This window comes from Dendrobates tinctorius, unplaced genomic scaffold (genome assembly GCF_039654945.1).
Source record: "Dendrobates tinctorius isolate UK_male_01 unplaced genomic scaffold, ASM3965494v1 ptg000156l, whole genome shotgun sequence".
Classification (NCBI taxonomy): domain Eukaryota; kingdom Metazoa; phylum Chordata; class Amphibia; order Anura; family Dendrobatidae; genus Dendrobates; species Dendrobates tinctorius.
Window position 1 is genome coordinate 14,994,029 of NW_027361823.1, and position 23,228 is coordinate 15,017,256.

The 23,228-nt window shown below is 39.2% G+C and overlaps 1 protein-coding gene across 1 annotated transcript in view; it reads right to left on the reverse strand.

Annotated features, from left to right (window-relative positions):
* Positions 1-14,451: 14,451 nt before the first annotated feature.
* Positions 14,452-23,228, reverse strand: part of PCDH15 (protocadherin related 15) — a 2,659,104-nt gene continuing 2,650,327 nt past the window's right edge. Inside the window, exon 38 of the mRNA XM_073548247.1 lies at positions 14,452-15,238. Within this exon, the coding sequence (XP_073404348.1) occupies positions 14,693-15,238 (546 nt within the window). The 3' untranslated portion in view covers positions 14,452-14,692. The remainder of the gene's footprint in view (positions 15,239-23,228) is intronic.

Genomic DNA, 23,228 nt, shown 5'->3' on the forward strand with positions numbered 1-23,228 from the left:
ACAAGGTATCTGACCCCCTTAGACTAGCATTTCTTCTGCGGTATTGCTATCAGTGTGTCAAGAGTTGGAGAAGAGGGTTGCATTGACAATCCAACACAATGGGCAGCACTTTGAACACATTTTATAAGTGGTCATAAACTTGTAAATAACTCATGAAAGATAAAGTTATGTTAAAACCAAGCACACCATTGTTTTTCTTGTGAAATTCTCAATAAGTTTGATGTGTCACATGACCCTCGTCCCATTGCAAAAAATAAAGTTGGATCCAAAATGGCCAACTTCAAAATGGCTGCCATGGTCATCACCCATCTTGAAAAGTTTCCCCCCTCCCATATAATAATGTGCCACAAACAGGAAGTTGATATCACCAACCATTCCCATTTTATTTAGGTGTATCCATATCAATGGCCCACTCTGTTTTACTTACCAGTGCTTTAAAACCCAGAATCAAGACATTTAGGCTTTACCCCAAAGAACCTTACATAAATGCCCAGGAACTCATCAAAATAGCTCCTTATTCAGATGTCCCATTAAGATCAAAATTGTTGGCACGTAGCAAGTCTAATTGACATGTGTTAGTGTATAACATGCAAAAAATAAGACATGCAAACTCCATCACACTCAACTTTATCAAGATCGCTCTTTTGATCAGATATGTCTGTAGAAAATGCTGATATGACTTTTACAGGCTGAAGAGATGGGAATTGGCTGATGAGGTGTGGAAATTCCTCACTGTCCATTTATCTTACGATCTTGGAGAAAAACTCATCTCTATCCATGTATACATAAATTCTGCTCTACAACTGACCCAGAATAGAGGGAAGAATCAATGAGAAAGGGGAGAGAGGCAGCCCATTGGTTACTCTGCAGCAGGACTCTCGGTTGGAGCTCTCGCACATTGCCACCGGGGTCCAGGCGCGATAACCAGACAAGTAAAAAGGATCCTCCAGTGGAGTTGCACATAGTGGTAGATAAAACTTCACCTTTATTGTGTCTTAAAATTGTGGTGGTTCCTCTAATGTGAACAAAACCAACGTGTAATAAGCCTTACTCATGGCCCATCATTTTATGACACAATAAAAGTGAAATTTTATCTACCACTGCGTGCTGCTCCACTGGAGAATCCATTATTTATGGAATAGAGAGAAGCCAACCCTTTGGGTAACCTCTTACATGTGAGACTTAGTGTAACTGCAGAAAGATCAATGTATAGAAACTCGTTCAGCATTCAGATACCAGAAACACTTAGCCCTACTCTATCAACCAATTTCCATCGATTCATCAATCTGTAAGCCAAAAATAAAAAGAGTAATAGAGGAAAATGACATTTATTTATTTAAGAATTATTCATATATTGTTGTCAACTTAATCTTTTTTTAACTAATGTGATTTTGAGGCTCTAATATTTAAGTATTACAGGCTCTCCCTTGTGAAATACTGCTGCTTGATAATATAGTCTTCTTCACATTACTGGAGGAGCATGAGACCAGACTTGTCAATGAGACTCTTCTATTTGAAAAACAGCTTTCTCATGCGCGTTGTTTTTTAACTGAAGAAGATTGGATCATATGCTTCTCCCTTTACAGTATTTAACTATTTGTAAGATCCACAAAATCATGTCTCCAACACATAAAGTGGTCAACCCATTAAAAGTGACATTATGTTGTTGACCTCAGTTAACATTCTGATTGTCCTCTTATCTTAATGGAAGTAACAAAAATATAGCAGAAACCAAATGGTTTATTGCTATTCTTTTCATTATTTCTTTTACATAAACTTTATTTTTGTAACAAATCCGTGTACAGTATATGCTCTAATGCTAGTTTTTTTTCCCTTTTTGTTTCTAACCTTGGTTAATAGAAACACTGTTAGGTCTCCTTACACAGAATTAATAATAACACTGATGACTTTTTACTGCCAAAGACTCTTACTTAAATTAAAATAGTTATAACCCCAGGTGGCCATTGTGTAACATGCTAGAGCTGAAATATGGGAAGAAAAATCTGACGTGTGAGCAGAAATTTCACATAAAACAAGTAATAAATTTACTCTACCTATTGCAATGTGATAGAAATTTGCAGCCTCTTCAGTCCTGCTGTCCTTGACTGATTTCCTGTGCATATGCAGTTCATAAAAATTTCATGATTCATTTACACCGGTTTGATTCATTTTGCTTCAACAGATTTTTATGTTTTATCCAATTGAACTTATATGCTTATTAAATCCTTGATGAGAAATCATCATTGCTGGTACTAAATAGAACCATGGGAATTGCTGAAAATTTGTTGACTGTGCTTTAAAAATTTGCTATGCAAGTGTGCCTGTACCAATTTTATATGATAAAAGAAATGCATTAAACATCTACTCGGGATAAATATACCCACATATCCTAAAAGAAAAACCTACGAAGTGAATTCAGACCCCCACACATTTTAATTATTAGGCATGATTGGTTTCTGCTACACGTGATATTTCTTCCATAATCCTGGCACGTCATCGTCCTTGACATCTGTCTGCTGCCTACTTATGTTATTATGGTCTTGTCTAGGCAGGTCCAAGCATGAAACTCCCTCCTGTAGGGTAATTGTTGCCTGAGCTGAATATGGCCTCTGGGTTTCTGTCGTTGTTGCTTGCCATTATACACAACTCAGAATTAGTATTACAGGATTCTAGTGAGCAGTCCGTAAGAAGCCCATGTGTATGAAGAGATTGGATGGTAATGTCTATGGAGTCTGGGAAGAATGGACAATAGCAAAGAGAATTCGAGAAAGCTGACGAAGTCACAAGGATAAGTGTAGACAGGGTACAGGAGGCATACAAAGTGTCAACTTTAATAAGTTGATGTCTTCATCATAAAAATGCTCACCCTCTAAACACTTGTACTGTGTGTTAATGTTGCTCAGGTCACAGAACTGCAGAGCATGGTCTAGAGCTAAAGAGTAGCCATAAGAGGGAAAGTATAGTCACGGTTAAAAGTTTCGAGACTGACCTTAGTCAGATGTTTCTATGTTTAGACCTTAGTCAGATGTTTCTATGGTTACTAATGTACAATTATAATCATTTCATTAATTTTTAAACTTTTATTGACTAAAACATGAAGTTTATGCAAAATCTCAATATTTACAGCCTTTACCCTTATTTTTCCAGAAGTCTTCAATTCTCATTGGCATGCTGGATATCAACTTCTGGGCCAAATCTTGACTGAACAAAACATTCTTGCCAAATCAGTGCTTGGAGTATATCACACTTTTGCGTTTTGTTTGTCCACAGACTTTCTGAGGATTGTCCACAGGTTCTCAATAGGATTGAACTCTTGGGAGTTTCCCCACTATGGACCCTAAATTTCAATGCTTTTTTCATTGAGCCACTTAGTCATAACTTTTGCCCTGTTTCAGGGTGCTCCATCATGCTGGAAAAAAGCATTGTTCAGTACCAAATTGCTCCTGAATCCTTAGGAAAATTCCTGGAAGACATTTAGATACAATTCTTTATTGATGGTAGTGTTCATAAAAAGCCACCATACATGAATGGTGACTGGATACTTTACTTTTGGAATGTCACAGTGCTCCAAAGGACCATCATTTAACCAGTTGTCCCAACATTTTGATAGAGTCTAAGGGTCCCGTTTCACATAGCAACGCACCAGCGATCCTGACAACGATATGACCTGGTAAGGATCGCTGGTGCGTCGCTACATGGTCTCTAGTAAGCTGCCAAATAGGCAGATCTCTTCAACAATGCAGCAACGATACGGCGATCCGTATAACGACCTCAGCGGTCGTTGGTACCTTGTCACACAGCAGCTTTTCTGACGACTCACGCCTGCGTCCCTGAGTTTTGCGTCTCCAACGAGGTCACTAGTTGGCGTCAAACACAGCGATGCATGCTGGCCAGCGGGACACCAATGATCAAAAAATGGCCCAGGGAATTCAAGCACGATAAGCGATATCCAGCGGGGGGGGCTGACCGCCGCTATGTGTCACACGTAGCAAGATCGCTGGCGAGGTCGCTGTTGCGTCACAAAATCGGTGACATTTCAGCGATCTCGCAAACGATCTTGTTATGTGAGACGGAGCCTTAAGTCAAAGAAAATAATTTTCCAGAATGAACAGGGTTTGATCTGCAAAGAACTGGGGTAAAATTATTTTCTCTGTTGACCACTTTGCAAAAGCTTGATGTTTTTGACTATACAAGTTTGAAAACTTATGAAATACTTATGAATTTTACTACAGCAATCAAAGAAATATCTGTTAGAAAAATCTAAAGTCATTGAAGCAGCAAACTTTGATTTTGACTCCATTTGAATGTTAAGATTCTGGGAATATTTATATTTAGTCTAATGCCCAGTAATTGTTTAACAATATGACAATATGAAAAGATCCAGATCCCTAAAATCTTAAAGATTTGATACTGTTATACATCTATTATAGATTTTTATTCAATCTTCTATTTCACAGTAAAATATTAATTTGCTGAGCATTAGTCTTTGTTCATACTAGCACTAATAGGGTCTGTTGGGGTTCCTCACACAGCTATTACCATTAGAAATAATAGATCCCCTACTAGACTTCTTAAAATGGATAGAGTCCCTAAATATTTCCAGAATCGGTTTTCAATAGTGGCTGATTTGTTATGACTCAATCTATATTCAAAGTTACGCATGTCATGTTCCATGCTGGATTATGACAAATAAAATGCTCTAGTAACCTTTTTTTTCCTTAAGCTGTGTGCTTAAAGATAGTTTTGCCCCCGGTGGCCGTTAGGGTCATTGCACTCTGGTTTCTTTAGTTTAGTGCATGTGATTATAAAGCAGGTGTGATTGCTCCGGCTCTGCTATAAAAGAGTGTCAGGTGTTGCAATCACTGTTGGTGATAGTGGTCATTTCCAACCATTCTTGGTGGAGCAAGGAGCTGGAGAGAGTTCCTTGCAGCACAGTCAGGGTCCTGGTGTGGAAGGAGTCACAGAGGGGATTTCCTTGCAGCTCTGACAGAGCTTGGTGGCAGCTATTCAGGAGGAAAGCTGCATTCTGGCTGTGGACTCTGTTGCTGGGAGCAAGAGCAACAGAGCAAAGTTAAGTGGTGTTTCCCTGTTTGTGACTTCCCTTATGTGTGTTTCAGTGCAGTGGTGGGATTAGTTTCTGCACTGTCCATTTCACTAGAGAAGGCTAGGTGCAGGGCGAGCTAGGATTCTTAGGTTCCAGCTCACCTACAGTTGCGGAGCCTGTATAGGGTCTGTTAGGAGTGTAGAGACTGGCTCAGGGGAGTGCAGGAGGTCTCCACGTCCCCGTTCCCTATCGCAGGGCCCTCCATTGTATCAGTTTCCCTGGTGTTTCCCCTTATTATTTAAATTCGCCCTGCTGGAGGCGGTGTATCCAGTTTCATGTGTAATTCTGAAATTCGCCTGCTGGAGGCGGTGTATCCGGCTGCACGTTATATTATTTAAATTCGCCCTACTGGAGGCGGTGTATCCAGGATCACATGTGTGATAGAAATTCGCCCTGCTGGAGGCGGTGTGTCCAGTCACACGTTGACCATCACATTACAATCATGCTTGCTAAATGTGTGCATCTGCCATTTTTTTCTTGTGAACCATACTCTATTTAGTGTCAGTTCTCCCGGTTCCTGCAATAGCAGGACATTATCTACTAAACCTAAAAGGGGATGTCCACTACTTGGACAAACCTTTCTCAATCCTTAAGATTGCCCCCTTGTAAAATAATAGCACTTATACTCACCTCCAGCACTGACTCTCTTGGCGATAGTGTGACATTATTATGTCATGTGATCCCTACGTGTAACTGCGCATGATGGCATCAGTGATGTAAAACCAGAGTAGTTTCCTCCAGCACACTACGTGTTGAGAGGATGGAATGACAGTTATGTTGTGGGCTGGTTTTAGTGGGCCCCCATAGAGCGAGTGGGAGGAGGTCAACCATATTTCCACATCCAGAATCCTGACAGGACCTGTGTGATGTCAGGATCATGTGATCAGTCACATGATGAAGAAGTCACAAGGTCTGGGCTTAAATGGGTGAAGGCAAGAGCTTTCAGTATTCAGTATGTGCCTGGAGAGGAATCACTCCAGGAAAGTGTTGCTTGAACTTGTTAACCTGAAAAGTGTGTGTTCTGCCAGCCATGAGCGGGAGGAACCCTGCTCACAGAAGGACGGTGTTTGTTGTGCCACCATTTTGTTTTGTTATCCTGTTTTGCCCAGAGGGCTGTATTTGCTTTACTACACCTTGGTTTACGCTGCCGACAATAAAGCAAAGGAAGTTCTTAAAGCCGCAGTGTACCCGTGTCAACCTGCGTATGCAGCCTAGTGAGATGGTCTACTGCAATATATACAGAGGTAGTGAGAGTGTAGTAGTATGAGTATAGGTATTATTATTTTACAAGGGTGAAGCATAGAGATTGAGATGCGGTTATCTGAGTAGTGGACAACCCCTTTAAAGGGAATTTAAAAAAGGAAAAACAATATCAATATTAAAAAACCCTAAACACTAAATACTTATTTTGGCTCCATCAAAATATTTACTCTCTTGGTGTATTTACAGAAATCCGTCCTAGAATGTTCACAAATCAGGTGATTGTGAGCATGTGCAGTAGGAAACAGAGATACATATTTATCATTATTGCCTAATATTTTACGATGCACATTTAGCTTAGACAGTCTTGAATTGTGTCAGATTTATCATAGTGTGTCATTCTGATTGATAAATCAGTCAGATCTTTAGGCAGTATAGCCTAAGGGCCCCGTCACACATAGCGACTCACCAGCGATTCCGACAACGATATCAACGTGTCAGGATCGCTGGTGAGTTGCTACATGATCGCTGGTGAGCTGTCAAACAGGCAGCTTCACCAGCGATCAGCACCAGCGACACTGAGCGCACGGCGTCGCTGTGCACTTTAGTTACCAGCGCGCTGATGCAGGGAGCTGGTAACTAAGGTACACATCAGGTTTCTAAGGGGCGCGCGTCCCTTAGAAACCCAATGTGTACATCAGTTACCAGCTCCCTGCATCAGCGCACTGGTAACTAAGGTACACATCGGGTTTCTAGGCGCTACACGCCCCTTAGAAACCCTGCGTTTACCCTAGTTACCAGCTCTTGCTCGCTGGTCGCTGGTCTCCCACCTGTCACACGCAGCGATGCGTGCGGGCCAGCGGGAGACCAGCAACCCCAAAAATGTCCAGAGGTTTCCACAGCGATCAGCAATACCCGACAGGGGGGCCTGTCACTGATAGCTGTCACACACAGCGATCTCGCTGGTGAGATCGCTGTTGCGTCACAAAACTTGTGACTCAGCAGCGATCTCGCTAGCAAGATCGCTATGTGTGACGGGGGCTTAAGTTTACTCAGTGTTGTAAAAGTCTTACTTTAAGGTTAAAATTTGCTCCAAATGGATAACCCACACTTGTTCAAGTGAAACCATGGCCTTTTCCGATGAAATCATGATTCCTTTATCAGATGTAGAAAATGTGAATAAGGCATAATAAGTGTGGTGTGATTCATAAAAGATAGATCTGTAGAGAAAATTGTGGCAAAATGTTTCTGCATTCAGCACAGAAAATCCTCCTCTGTTCCATCTTGTTTCCTTCTTCAGAGTCGTGAGATTTAACACCTTCATTTACACATAGGAGTAAGTAAATTACAACTGACATCTTCCTCCAGTAATATAGCACCTTGTATGTATATTTAATAGTACAATACATAACGAATGCATATTGAAAAAGTAGTGCAAAAGAAAAACGAAGAGGGATTTTTTTTTAGCAAGAAGTAGTCCTTTATTTAGGAAATGTCAAAATAAGTACAGATTTTATGTGTGTTGATAAAAAATATCTAAATCAGGTCAAAGTAATATTGAGTTGTTTTTTTGGAGATTTTACATGACATAGATTGATATTTACCGTATGTGTTCAGTTCAACACACCTATTTTATTGCTACAATGCATCCAAAAATGAAAAATGAAGTAACTTTTCAAATTGTCTTAGTTGAAAAAAAATCCTATTATTTTATGTCTATAATTCCTATACAGATTTTTGGGTCTCCATGATAGCAGACTACAAAACACAATGAGCAGTAATCAAATGGGTAGGTGGCACACCATGCTAATTTGAATTAGCTTGAGATGAGTGCTAGTTCTTCTAGGGCCAACCACTGAGCTCCTGTAGATTAATAGTTGACATAATAGAGAAACTGCACACCTAAAAGCACATTGAGATGCTTTAAATAAGATTTCTTGGTAGTATTTCATATTCATTGGTTACACCACAGTAAGTAAAGTACTATGTAACATTTCAGGTGAAATAACCTTCATCAGACATATAGGTTATGTTCACTGCATAAAGGTCAAGGTGATCAAGAGTGAGGGGTGGGCTTCCTCCAAACAGAGAAAACCATTATCTAACTATATCAAGGCCTGCGGTGTAGGCCTGATGAAATATTTTTCAACCGAAATGTTATGTAATACTGTACTTACCAAGGTGTAACCAGTGGATATAAAATACTGTCAATAAATCCACATGCCTTTAGGTGTGCAGTTCCTTAGCTCTGTCTATTACAAAGCTCAGTGAGTAGTCTTATACTGCAGTTATACTCCTTTTCATCTGTCCTCTATTTCATACTAATTTTCATTTGGTATGTTATCAAGAACCAAGATTCAAATGGAAATCAGCATCATGGCAGGATCAGACTACACAGGGTTTGTTTGTAGTCTGTTACTATGACAGCACATATGAGCTGTTAACACAAAGAGGTAGGATATTTTAAAGGGAATCTGTCAGCAGGAATAGACATCACAAATTATTTATATACCCATTTAGCTCTTTCAAAGACAAATAAAGCATTTAATTTACATAGAAATTCCATTCCTCCATTACTGAAAAATCAGCATTTGAATTGATATGCAGTTGAGGAAGAAAAGCAATTTGTAGATTTGAAGCTTACTTTGTCATTCCAGCTCTACTTCTCTCTTCCTGTTTGACTGATGGCTACATTACCTGAAGCTACACAGCATAGAGGTTGTGAGTAGAGATGAGCAAATTTGTTTGGATTCGGTCCCGAATGTGATCGGAATCGAATATTGTTTTTGCAATATTCGATGAACACAGCCGAACGTCCTTAGAGTCAATGGGAGTAGAAATTACCAAATATGTTCAGAACCGATCATAAGACAAACATTCAGCATGAATGGTGTCCGAATATAACTCAAATATGTCAAAATAATTTTCGGGGCCAAAATCCGAAAAAATGTTCTCATCTCTAGTTGTGAGTCGGGCAGGAGGAGTAAGTGCTGAGAGGGAATAGAGCTGAAGTGACAGAGGCTTCAGATCTTCCAAGAGCTTTTTAGCTTCATTTGCATATCAACTAAAACATTGTTTTCTTAGTAATAGAGGAACAGACTGGCCATGTAAAAGGTATTGGTAGACTTGCTGTTAATAGAGCTACATGCGCATAGAAAAAGCTTGGGTGGTTGAGAAGGGGGCGAGCATAAAATTCTACTTACAGATTCCCTTTAACTAAAGACTATTTACAAAGTTGCTATATTTTCATTTGAGGTATATCGAAGCATTAGGAAATTAAATTTGAAGGCAGACATTGCCTTTGTTTATGATTGCTAGTATGGTAGTTTCCAGCTACCATGTTCAGTCAGACTATCATGCAGGGTTTAATTATGCATTTAGAGATAAAATATAAACTATACAACCTGTGAAACAGAAGATTCTCTTTAGCCATTGCTGCCAAATATGTATCAAGCCATGTAGTCTATAGTGCAGTAATAGACTCACACAGATTTATTAGACAGTATGAAAGACTATCAAAGGGGTTTGCATCCATACGAAATGTCATCAACAAAAACTTTGATAGTTTTGAGTCAGGTTGTGTAGATTATATACAGTATTAGTAACACCTTTTTAAGAAGGTTGAGTGATGAAAAAATAAATCTCTGTCAAATTGCTCTATTATGTCATTTACACATCATAAAGGGGTTTTTACTTTTATCATGGTTGTTTCTAACTTAAAGGGAATCTGTCAGCAGAATTTCCTACCTCATCTGAAAGCAGCGTAGTGTAGGAAAAGAGAAGCTGGATCCAATGATGTATCACTTAGATTACTGGGTGCAGCCGTTCTGACACAATCTATGCTTTTAGATTAAGACTTAAGCAGAGCTGAGAAACCTAACTCCGCCCACACCAGGCTCTACATGTCCAAAGTCCATAGACAGTGAGCTACTTATCATAGGAAGAGAACTGCCGGACTAGTTCAGCAATGTTAATCTCTTAGTGATAAATCCTTCCCTGTTAGTAAACAACAGCATGCACTGTGACAAGCGACACATCCCTGAATTCTGTGTTTCAGCCTCTATCTCCTGCTATCTTCATATAATATATTACAAAGACCTGCTGACAGATTCAATTTAATATTCTTTCACACTGTCTATGAAAAGTTCTCCTTTATAACATTTTAGTATGCACATCTGATTATTTGTATTCTTTCTGTATATTAGATGTGATTGCTTTCTTTAAAATAAGTATCAATGTTCCATTATATTCTTTTGTCTCACAAAATAATTGCTTGTCTTAGTGTTAGGGCCCCCACATACAGATGTTCATTAACCTGGTATATGTTGGATCTGCCATGGCTTATATAATACACAGCATCTAATTCACTCACATTGTAGCAACAGCTCTCTATTATCCTAGTAAATAACTTTCCATTAAGTGCATGATGACTCTTATGGCCACATCATGCCTGCAGAAACTTTCTCTCTAAAATTTGGTTGTTTTGTAAAACAATATTTTTTAATAATTGAGTGATATTATGCAGAAGATAGGCAAAGGAATAATGTCTGACACTGTAGAGTATAGCGCTACATTTTAATTATTGTCCAGATTCTGTACCGCAATCCTTTTTCCTTTTTGAAATCAATATACTTGAACTTGCCTAGCATGGCAGCACAGCTATTACCTGTCAACTTTTATTACCTATATGCACTTTTTAATTATTTCATCTAAAAATACATTTGTTAAATGTCTGCGTATGCCGAGATCCTTAAAAGGTTATAACAGTGGTTTAGACTCCCATTGACCAATTCATTAAGGATGGCATTTCACACGCAAGTCTTAATGAAGGGCATGTGACTTTGCGCCTCACCAGAAATACTACTCAAGTCAGGGATTAGAGTAGCGTTTCTGGCATAAGAAAGGCCAGCACTTTTGTTGAATTTAACAGGCTGGTATAGCAATGACTCACAACATCCCCAGCTCCACACAAACTGTGGAGAAAACACCAAATGTCAAGCTATTTTTGCACAACGCAGTTGTTTTACATCTGTTTTCTGGTGAAAACACTGATGAATCACCCCTGCAGAATTGTTGCCAGGTATACACAAAGTATTTTTTTTTATTTTTTTATTCTATTAAATTCAAAGCCAGGAGTAAAATCCATAACTAGAAATGAATGAATATTCCGAAATTTGTTTCAGGCTGGTTTGGATGGCATATTCAATTCAGTTTGAATAAAATTATCCAATTCAGTGTCCATATTGCCAATAAATGTTAACTGTGCTAAGTGCAGCTATCCAAACCTCAAACCATAAAAACAGATGGTAGAAAAAGGTTTTAAAAGTTTTAAAAAATATACTCTCCATTAATAGATCCTCACCTGCCTCCTTATACTGCTGCACCTTCAGTTCTCAATCCTCTGCACAAATCTCATCACTTCTATGGCAACACACGTCAATGACGTGCAAGGCACCCATGTGACCATGGAGGGCCTGTGTACCGATTTGACCAAAGTCCAGCAAGTACAGGTAAGCATGACAATTTTTTTAATTGAACCATAAGAGTATGTTTCCACGGTCAGGATTTGCTGCAGAATCTGCAGTATCCAGATGTTACAGCATAGTGGAGGGGATTTTATTAAATCCTATCTCCACTATGCGTGGAAATATGCAGGTGGCAGACCCGCAGATACGGACATGCGGCACATCTTTATAGACCCCAGCATGTCTATTTATCTTGCGTAGACACTCAGTCTCCACAAGATAACAAGCACAGTCTATGTATAGGATGCTGTCATTCCGCATGTGTTCAATGAACACATGCGGTATCACCGCACGTACAGCAGGGGGTGGCGCTTTGGGCGGAGTGGGTATCCACTGCGGCCAAAGCGCAGCAATTACTGAACATGGAAACTTACCCTTACAGGTCATCTAAAGAATCCCAAATATTAATTAAAAATTCCATTCATGATGAATTGATTCGCTAATCATTCTTTACCAAAAATATTTCTACTCTTTTTGGATACACTCCTGGTTTTGGATTTATTAAAACATCAGTTTGTATACTAGGTTTCCAAACTACATTTTAGAGGCAGCACACTGCTTCTTTCTACTTTGAATTTACTAGGTTTAATTGTGAGCCCTTTTGGTGTTAATTTTTCTCTCGGGTTAGGAGGGGCCACGTTTGTGATTTGCTTATATGCGGTCATATGCCAACTAGACTATATCCGTCCTTGCTCTATACAATTGTAGTCAGAATGTGACCAGCAAGCAGCCGACACCAGAGAATTCTTAAAGCGCGCAATGTGAGGATTCACAAGTCTGCAATCACATAGACTCCAGTCTTGTAGATTTTAGCTCTCATTTCCTCCTAGTTGATAAATTCAGTAGCATTTCAGTTTTTAGTTCCCGGACATATACTTTGGGGAACCGTATAGTAGGCAAACTTGCAGCCACTATTTTAATCTGATTATGGATCGTGTAAAAATATTTTGAAAACTGATTAAAATGTTCTAAAAAGCAAAAAGAAAACGATCAACTAATCACTCCAGGTTTTGAATGTTTTTGGACACCATCTCCCAGCGATTTCTTTACTACCTGATACAGTGATAATGTCCTGATAAAACAGAGTCATGATCAAATGCAGAAAATCACTGGCCAAACGTTGACCCACTGCAACCAGTTATTAGCTACAATCGTCCCATTTTTAGATAACTGGGAAAGAACTCTCAGAAACCAGTGAAAGACCCAAATAACATTGGAGATTGTTAAGTTGATTATTGTTGATTTTTTCAGTATTTTAGAACATTTTAAGTTGTTTTCAACATATTTCTTTCCTGGCTGGATAGACCCTTCAACATTTTAAAGGATTTGTATTGGACTTGATAACCATGACTGCTTTATTTCAAAAGTAGAACATCTACCTATGTCTTTTTTTTTCTTTTTTCTTTTGTTTTGTGTGTTTTTTTTAATAAAACTACAGTTCAGCTCCAGGGAAGAGAATTGGACTGAGCTGCAATATGACATGCAACTTGTGGAGAGGTGCAGTGTTATTTTTGGAAGAAGCTTTCCTGGCTTTTCTTAGCCCTGTATAACCTCTTTATCATGTCTGTATTTAAAGAACCTTAAAAAAAGTCATTGCATCTGTCAGTAAAATTGTTCAATCAGTCAGTTGCTGAAGCAAGGATGAAAATCAGACTCCGGCAAAAGCTTCCTAGGAAGTATTGGTTACATCTTATAAACTTTCACAAATGGACCTGAACTTATTATCACAGTTGGTCTTTGTGAAAATGATAATACAGACATAGAAATTACTCTTTTGCTTCTATATTTTCTTCTTGTCAGAAACGTCAGGCATTTAACTAGTACATTGGGGGCAAAGCTTGTCCTAAACCGAATGAAATAAACTGAAACTATACAGAAAGTGATATCAGCACGGTTGATAAAAGTCCCTGAGATTGATACATGCTGCTTGACTCATGGATTTAGCAACCAGCCATAAGATATGAATAATCATGTAATCATGTTTGTTCCAGAGTTTCTCAAAAATATGGATTTTTTTTTGTATTGTTCCCTGTTTTATCAAATAATATCTAGTAGTAAAATGTCAAGCCCAAGGCCAAATTTCATTTCCCGGCACAACAGGAGGCATTAAAATGTTCACACAACACAGCAGAACTATAGTTCTTAAATCATTTTCTGCTGCTGTGAACAACACATCAGTGAAACTTAGAGATATCTGATGCAGGCAATATCTTGATTAGTCATGATCTAGATTGCTTGATCATATTAAATGCTTCAAAGGACCCAAGCTTAACTATCAATGAAAAGTTAAAAAACACAAAAAGGCAAGACAAACAGAAAAAACAGTAAATGAATGGCAGAAAACAATGTTAGAGAAAGTAACAAATTTTAGAAAGAGTTATCCCAACCCATTGACTACGTGCACAATGACATTGAACTGTAATTCTTTGTTGAGATTTCGATATTTTGGACACTGCTTTTACGCTTCTAGGAAGCAGGTTCCTTCTGTCTTTAGATGAAAAATATATATTTTTTTAGTTATTTTTTCTTTTACTCAGCACTAAAAAAAGTTAGAAGCCACACGTACAAAGTTTTAGTCAAGAAATGCAGCAGTAAATAAAAAAAAAAATGATACAAAAAAATTGTAAATGAAATCTTTTAAAAATCTGCCGATTCCTTAATAAAATATTACACAATATAAGGTTAAGCTATGGAATTAATAACCAGGTAAGAAAACATTTGCTGGGAACTAATCATTTAAAAGTGCAAATTTGTTGTGTTACTGGAAAAAGTTAGGTCATTCATGTGCACACTACAAGATTTTTTATTGTGATCATAGGAAAGTGCAGTCCGATATAAATCAAAGTTGTGGTAAAAAAAAATGTCATAGTTTTGTCATTGGTATGTGAAGATTGTTCCACGGTCCCATCCAGAGCTCTTCTTCATCTGACGGAGTCTGGTCACTGTGGAATTCCAACTGATCTTTCAGGTCTTCGTTATCGACAACTGACTCTTGTTCTTCTGTGCTTTTTAATCTATTGTCCCCAATCTTAGATATTATATTTTTGGTCACTCCAGTGCTAGAGGCTAGTGATATAGTGGATGGCCTAGTGCTAAGTTTTAAAGAGGCTCCTGTAGATAATGTGTTCAGTTGGATGTTTTCCTCGTGTGTTACACCGAGCTTTTCTAGTTTTTTAAAGTGCTTACCGAGCCTGGAAGGGGATGCCATTTTTAAATTATTTGTTAGGCAAGAACGCCTTGTCCTAACAACAGACCCATTTTGGGCTATGTAAATATTCCCATTGACATTGTTTTGAATGTTCGGCTGGTTCAGACGATTTCGATGAGATTCCGAAGCGCTGTCTTCTCCAGTGGAACTTGTTTCATATTCTCGATCCATGACTAATTTAATCCTTTTTTTTCTTGCTGCCTATTGGAGAAAAGCAAAAGAATGGCAGTCAGGAAAATATCTAAATTCATATTATAAAGGTAAGTTCCTGTTGACCAAAGGCATTTGCACCTGAAAATACAATATGTGTGTTTAAAAAAGTTATCTCTGCATAGACATTGGTGATATAGCATGTTGGGGACAGAGACAGGTGAAATCTGTTGTTATTAGAAGCAACAATGACATATCATCACTAGGATACACAGTACCTGTTCAACTGAAGTGACACTTGCCTATTGCTAAAGATAACGGCAGTGTACTAGGAGCATATTGAGCCATTTTGTCACTTGTAGACTGTGATATGCTTTCTTCAGAGACTGTATCTTTGGCTTTTTTAAGGTGGATCAAACTTGTTTTGAATTTCACAAAAAATTCAAATTGACCATAATCCATATTCTTTTGTGACTTAATCCAAAGTCGCTAACATTTTGGGCAGTTGGCTGCCCTTTTACTAGATTCATAAGGCCTGGGAAGGTGTTAAAAAATTATAAAATAAATAATACTCACTTCTCCCCGGCGCTCACCTTGTCCATTCAGTTCCACGCTGTGTTGTTCCATTTATTCAATACTCGACCAGAGCAACTAAGTAAGGCTTAGTTCACATGACAAGTAATCATCTTTCAGATTGGATCCAGCTGCAATCCCTTGGCAAAAAAGTTGTGCAGACATAATTTTTTTGTCCTGCTAACAAAAAACTGACTTCAGCTGAATCCTTTTTTTTTTTAACATTGAAGTCTACGTAAAATTGATCCGTTTTCTTCCTTTTGTAACTAATTCAGTAAAGAAAAAACAAATCCTTTTCAAATGAAAGAAAAATGGATGGCTATTTAACGGACCTAGTTTCATAGTTTTATAGTTTCCAAAGACTTCAATGTTAGAGAAACAGATCCAGTCAAAATATTTTTTTTTATTAGGGCACATGATTATTGGACATATGAATATAGCCTTAGTAGTCATGTACATAAAGACCAAGGAAGAGGTCAATATTCATGTTTTTATTTTTTCTCTATCCTCCATGTTTTTTTATTTTTATGTATTTTTTAAAAATTTTTCTACTACGTATTTTTTTATGCTCCGATGTCTTAAGAGACACATAACAAGACACATTAGATTGACATGAAACTAATTTTATACACATTGAGATTCTTGACAAAATGAAAGCGTAATACAGAATTTGGATTTTGGTAGATTCACTCATTATAAAGTCGGGCCATCAGTACACAAAATGGCACAGTGCTATTCTACCAATTTTTAAAGAATTTGGCATGAAGACACAATTAGACGTGGGTTGCATATCCTAGTATCCACCAATGTCTTTGCTGAGTTAATCTCTTTAAGATATATAGATTGCTTTCTTATTTTTGAAAAGAAAGAATGGAAACTTTGAGTTCAAGTATAGCAATAAGAGAAAAGTTAAAAGTAAAAGTACCGCATGAAATAACTCCCACTTTTACTCTATTCATAGAGCTCAGATGTTGATTGCTGATGAGTTGTTTATAATGTATCATTATTAAATCAGATGCAATCAGTTTAGGCTCTGCAATATATGTAATTATAATTATTAATTTCCTGCTATTTACATAATTACACATAGAAGCAAGAGCCTTATCTAAACTTCACAGGCTCATCATTAACAAGGCGTCTTACAGGTTAAGAGCAGATGAAAAAAAATCTAATGAACACAGAAGCATTCATTGTTTCCATTTTGCAATTTTTTTTGCTTATAAATGAGTTTTAATTAGAATTATTACACAGATAAGAGCAAGATTTCAATTTACGCTTAATTTAGTTTATTACGGTTTAGTATTCAATTAATGACATATTTTAATGTATTCTGATGTGAGCCCCACACAATTGAAAAGATTTAGAACTCAGATTGTAAATTTCATGAAGCAGAATATACAATCAGGAAAGTTCAAGTAATATTAAATATTGTGGCAGCTAATAAGAATTTCTAAAAACATTTCGGAAATTAATTTCCGTGTTTTTATACTATTTGCTACATACAAAGCTGTAAAAATAAACTCTAAAAGAGGAATTCCGTTTCTAGCATATAAAGCTTATTAATTGTAATGACATAAATTATAATATTTTCTAAAATGCTTTTTGGTCTTCAAGATCTCTCATTTTTGTTTTTGAATTGGAACCTTCCCTCTTCATGTGATGATCCCATAGGTGGTTCAACCATAACTCCCAAACAGCACACTCCCTTTCTTGGGGTTATATTTGACACTGAACTTTCCTTAATTCCTTATATTCAATCATTCATTCGCTCATGTCATCTGTATCTTAAAAACATATTCAGAATCCAATCATTTGTCACCTGTAAAACGGCAAAAATTTTAAGTGTCACTCTTTTTCATTGTCGTCTGTGCTACTACAACTCTCTTTTAAGCAATCGGTCTCCCTCTTATCAAACTCTCTTCTCTCCAATCCATCCTGATTGCGTCAGCAAGGGTCATATTTCTGTCCAACCGCTACACCGATGCCTCAAACTTGTACCATTCATTGCACTGGCTACCGGTCCGCTACAGAATACATTGAAAACTCATCTCTCTCACCACAAAGCTCTCCACAGTTCTGCACCACATATTCTCTATCATCTCTGTCTATCACAATATCTGTGCTTTACGCTCTGCAACTGATCTAAGACTAAAGGCCCCGTCACACATAGTGATCTTGCTAGCGAGATCGCTGCTGAGTCACAAGTTTTGTGACACAACAGCGATCTCACCAGCGAGATCGCTGTGTGTGACAGCTATCAGCGACCAGCCCAGCTGCCGGTATCGCTGATCGCTCTTGGAAACCTCTGGACATTTCTTCCATCGCTGGTCTCCCGCTGGCCAGCATGCATCGCTGCGTGTGACAGGCGGGAGACCAGCGATCAGCTGGTAACTAACATACACATTGGGTATCCTAGGGACGTGCGTCCCTTAGAAACCCGATGTGTACATTAGTTACCAGCGCGCTGATGCAGGGAGCTATCAACTAACGTACACATCGGATATCTAAGGGACGCACGTCCCTTGGATATCCGATGTGTACCTTAGTTACCAGCTCCCTGCATGAGCACGCTGGTAACTAACGTACACAGCAACGCCGCATGCTCGGCGTCGCTGTGCTGATCGCTGGTGAAGCTGTCTGTTTGACAACTCACCAGCGATCATGTAGCGACTCACTAGCGATCCTGACACGTTGATATCGTTGTCGGGATCGCTGGTGAGTCGCTATGTGTGTCTCCAGCTTAACATGCTACACAATCTGAACCTTGCACATTTGTCCCCAAGATTTCTCTCATGCTGTGCAAGTTTTTTTGGAATGCACTAACCTGGAAATCTGAATAATACCAAGCCCCCATATTTTTAAGCATGCTATATAAACACATCTCTTTAGATGGCCCTATCACCTCACTTCACTAATCTAACTCTTCCATGTTCCCCTTTCTAAATTTTTCTCAGAATCTGGTCACTTCTTTTCATTTGTTTCCCCATCCCCCAAGCACCCAGTATCACTTGGTAGCTGTAATTATACAGATCCTGGCAGATGTCTGGCTCATGCTTCATTATTTGAAAACCCCTATTTATTATAATGATTGCTGTACTATACATGGCAAGCATTGTGTTACCTATTGTCTCCCCCTTATACCCTTATAGATTGCATCTTGTGAGCAGGGCCATCACTCCCCCTGTAACTTTTGAATTATGTGTTATTTTGTACTGTCTTTATTGTCTGTACATGTCCCCGCTTAGGCCGTGCGCAGTATGCGTTAGGCGGCGCATGCGTCCTTTTGACGGTGCGCCGACCTGCGCCAAACGCAACCTGCTGCAGTTTGGTTGCGTCGGCGCACCGTCAAAAAGGCGCATGCGCCGCCAAACGCATACTGCGCACGGCCTGCGCCCCCTGTGATAGGGGACGCAGGGCGCATGCAGCGTCATGCGCCGGTGGGCGGAGCTACCGGCGGGGGCGCGGCAGGGGCGGAGCTTAGCGGCGGCCGTGCGCAGGCCGTCGCTGCGCTCATAAACGCTAGTGTGAAACTAGCTTTAATGTTGCTAAATAAGTTGGCGCTATATAAATACAATTATTATTATATTATTATTAAGTACGGATGGTCACAAGACACATTTCTAATAACACTCGTAATATATGCTGCACTTGGGAGATCATCACTTGAACTGGATGGAATCTTTAGCAGAAAACAGTTGAGGTCCCTATTCAAAAAACTGCAAACACAAATCTTAAATTCTATGAGGAATTGATGCATACAGGCAGTAAATAGGACAATAAATATCATTTAACATATTCCTGTCTACAATATGAGCATTATATAAATCTAAGCTTTGAAGGTTCTACACTTATTTGTACATTTTAGAACATAGCATGCCTAATTTAAAAAAATTAGATTTTGTTGATTGCAGCATAGTAGGACAAGTTGGTGTTTGTCATTCATTTGTTAGAATAATTTAAGATTTTGATGGGCTGTTATTAGTGTAGTTTTGAGTATAGTGCTAAGTTTTTACATTGCACTGCAGAATTTGCAAGTATATATTCCAAACTTTTATATTTTTCAATTATAAATATATTCAAGTGTGATTAAATCAAGAGAAAGCAAAGTAATAAAAGACTTAAAAGTAGTGTTGAGCATTCCGATACCGCAAGTATCGGGTATCGGCCGATACTTGCTGTATCGGAATTCCGATACCGACTTCCGATATTTTTTCAATATCGGAATTCGGCATCGGAATCGGAAGTTCAAAGTTGATTGACGGCCTGACGTCATCATGATGCGCGGTGTGTGCGCATCATGATGCGCCGTCATTTTGGGCCTTCCGGGGGTCTCTGCCGGCCTGCCGGGGGGCTGTGTGGACTGCCCGGGGTCGGTACCGGCCTGCCGGGGGGTGTGCCGGCCTGCCGGTGGTCTGTGCACCCTGTGGGGGTCTGTACCGGCCTGCCGGGGGGCTGTGCCGGCCTGCCGGTGGTCTGTGCACCCTGTGGGGGTCTGTACCGGCCTGCCGGGGGGCTGTGCCGGCCTGCCGGTGGTCTGTGCACCCTGTGGGGGTCTGTACCGGCCTGCCGGGGGGCTGTGCCGGCCTGCCGGGGGGCTGTGCTGATGTCCGGGGGTCTGTGCAAGCATCGTCCGATGGGACTACAAGTCCCATCTGGCGATGCCTGCTACCATGACAGTGATTGACACATTAGCCAATGATGGGACAGTAGTAGTCCCATCATCCGGCTAATGTGTTAAATGTTAAAAAAAAAAAAAAATACTACATACATACTACATACATACTACATGCTACATACATACTACATATATACTACATGCATGCTACATACATACTACATGCTACATACATACTACATATATACTACATACATACTACATACATGCTACATACATGCTACATACATACTGCATGCTACATACATACTACATAGATACTACATACATACTACATACATACTACATGCATGCTACATACATACTACATACATACATACTACATGCATGCTACATACATACTACATGCATGCTACATGCATGCTACATACATACTACATGCTACATACATACCACATACATACTACATATATACTACATGCATGCTACATACATACTACATGCTACATACATACCACATACATACTACATACATGCTACATGCTACATACATACTACATACATACTACATACATACTACATGCATGCTACATACATACTACATACATACTACATGCATGCTACATACATACTACATACATACTACATGCATGCTACATGCATGCTACATACATACTACATGCTACATACATACCACATACATACTACATACATACTACATACATACTACATGCTACATACATACTACATATATACTACATGCATGCTACATACATACTACATGCTACATACATACCACATACATACTACATACATGCTACATACATACTACATACATACTACATACATACTACATGCATGCTACATACATACTACATACATACTACATGCATGCTACATACATACTACATGCATGCTACATACATACCACATACATACTACATACATACTACATACATGCTACATGCTACATACATACTACATATATACTACATGCATGCTACATACATACTACATATATACTACATGCATGCTACATACATACTGCATGCTACATGCATGCTACATACATACTACATACATACTACATGCTACATACATACCACATATATACTACATACATACAATACATCCATACAATACATACATAGACATACAGTACATATAACATAGAGTAACATACTTACCAATACTTGTCACATTGTTCCCCGAAGCCATTGTCTTTTCCGGAATAAATATTAACATAACAAACCACAAAAATACTCACCCACGATCCGAAGCAGTCCATGAGTGTGTCCCACGACGATCTTGGGTAGAGAACTGCAGCATCAGATGATGCTGCCATTCTCTACGGGCTGCAGGAATCCAATGACGGAAGGTAGGTATCCTTCCGCACTGTATTCCTCCGCCACTTAAAAAAAAAAAAGTCCCTAGTCTCACTTTATGCCATTGCTGTGTGGGAATTTCCCACACAGCAATGGCATAAAGTGAGACTAGGGACTTTTTTTTTTTAAGTGGCGGAGGAATACATTGCGGAAGGATACCTACCTTCCGTCATTGGATTTCTGCAGCCCGTAGAGAACGGCAGCAACAGCTGATGCTGCAGTTCTCTACCCAAGATCGTCGTGGGACACACTCGTGGACTGCTTCGGATCGTGGGTGAGTATTTTTGTGGTTTGTTATGTTAATATTTATTCCATAAAAGACAATGGCTTCGGGGAACAATGTGACAAGTATTGGTAAGTATGTTACTCTATGTTATATGTACTGTATGTCTATGTATGTATTGTATGAATGTATTGTATGTATGTAGTATATATGTGGTATGTATGTAGCATGTAGTATGTATGTAGTATGCATGTAGCATGCAGTATGTATGTAGCATGCATGTAGTATATATGTAGTATGTATGTAGCATGTAGCATGTATGTGGTATGTATGTGGTATGTATGTAGCATGTAGTATGTATGTAGCATGCATGTAGTATATATGTAGTATGTATGTAGCATGTAGTATGTATGTAGTATGTATGTAGTATGTATGTGGTATGTATGTAGCATGTAGTATGTATGTAGCATGCATGTAGCATGCATGTAGTATGTATGTAGTATGTATGTAGTATGTATGTAGTATGTATGTAGCTTGCATGTAGTATGTATGTAGTATGTATGTAGTATGTATGTGGTATGTATGTAGCATGTAGCATGTATGTAGCATGTATGTAGCATGCATGTAGCATGCATGTAGCATGCATGTAGTATGTATGTAGTATGTATGTAGTATGTATGTAGCATGCAGTATGTATGTAGCATGCATGTAGCATGCATGTAGTATGTATGTAGCATGTAGTATGTATGTAGCATGTAGTATGTATGTAGCATGTAGTATGTATGTAGCATGCATGTAGTATGTATGTAGTATTTTTTTTTTTTTTTTTTTTTAACATTTAACACATTAGCCGGATGATGGGACTACTACTGTCCCATCATTGGCTAATGTGTCAATCACTGTCATGGTAGCAGGCATCGCCCGATGGGACTTGTAGTCCCATCGGACGATGCCTGCACAGACCCCCGAAGCCTGCACAGACCACCGGCAGGCCGGCACAGCCCCCCGGAGCCTGCACAGACCACCGGCAGGCCGGCACAGCCCCCCGGCAGGCCGGCACAGCCCACCGGAGCCTGCACAGATCACCGGCAGGCCGGCACAGCCCCCCGGCAGGCCGGCACAGACCACCGGAGCCTGCACAGACCCCCTGGCAGGCCGGCACAGCCCCCCGAAAGGCCCGTACAGACCCCAGAGAGGCTGTACAAGGCAAAAACAGGGTTTTTCTTATTCCGATACCGGAAGTCC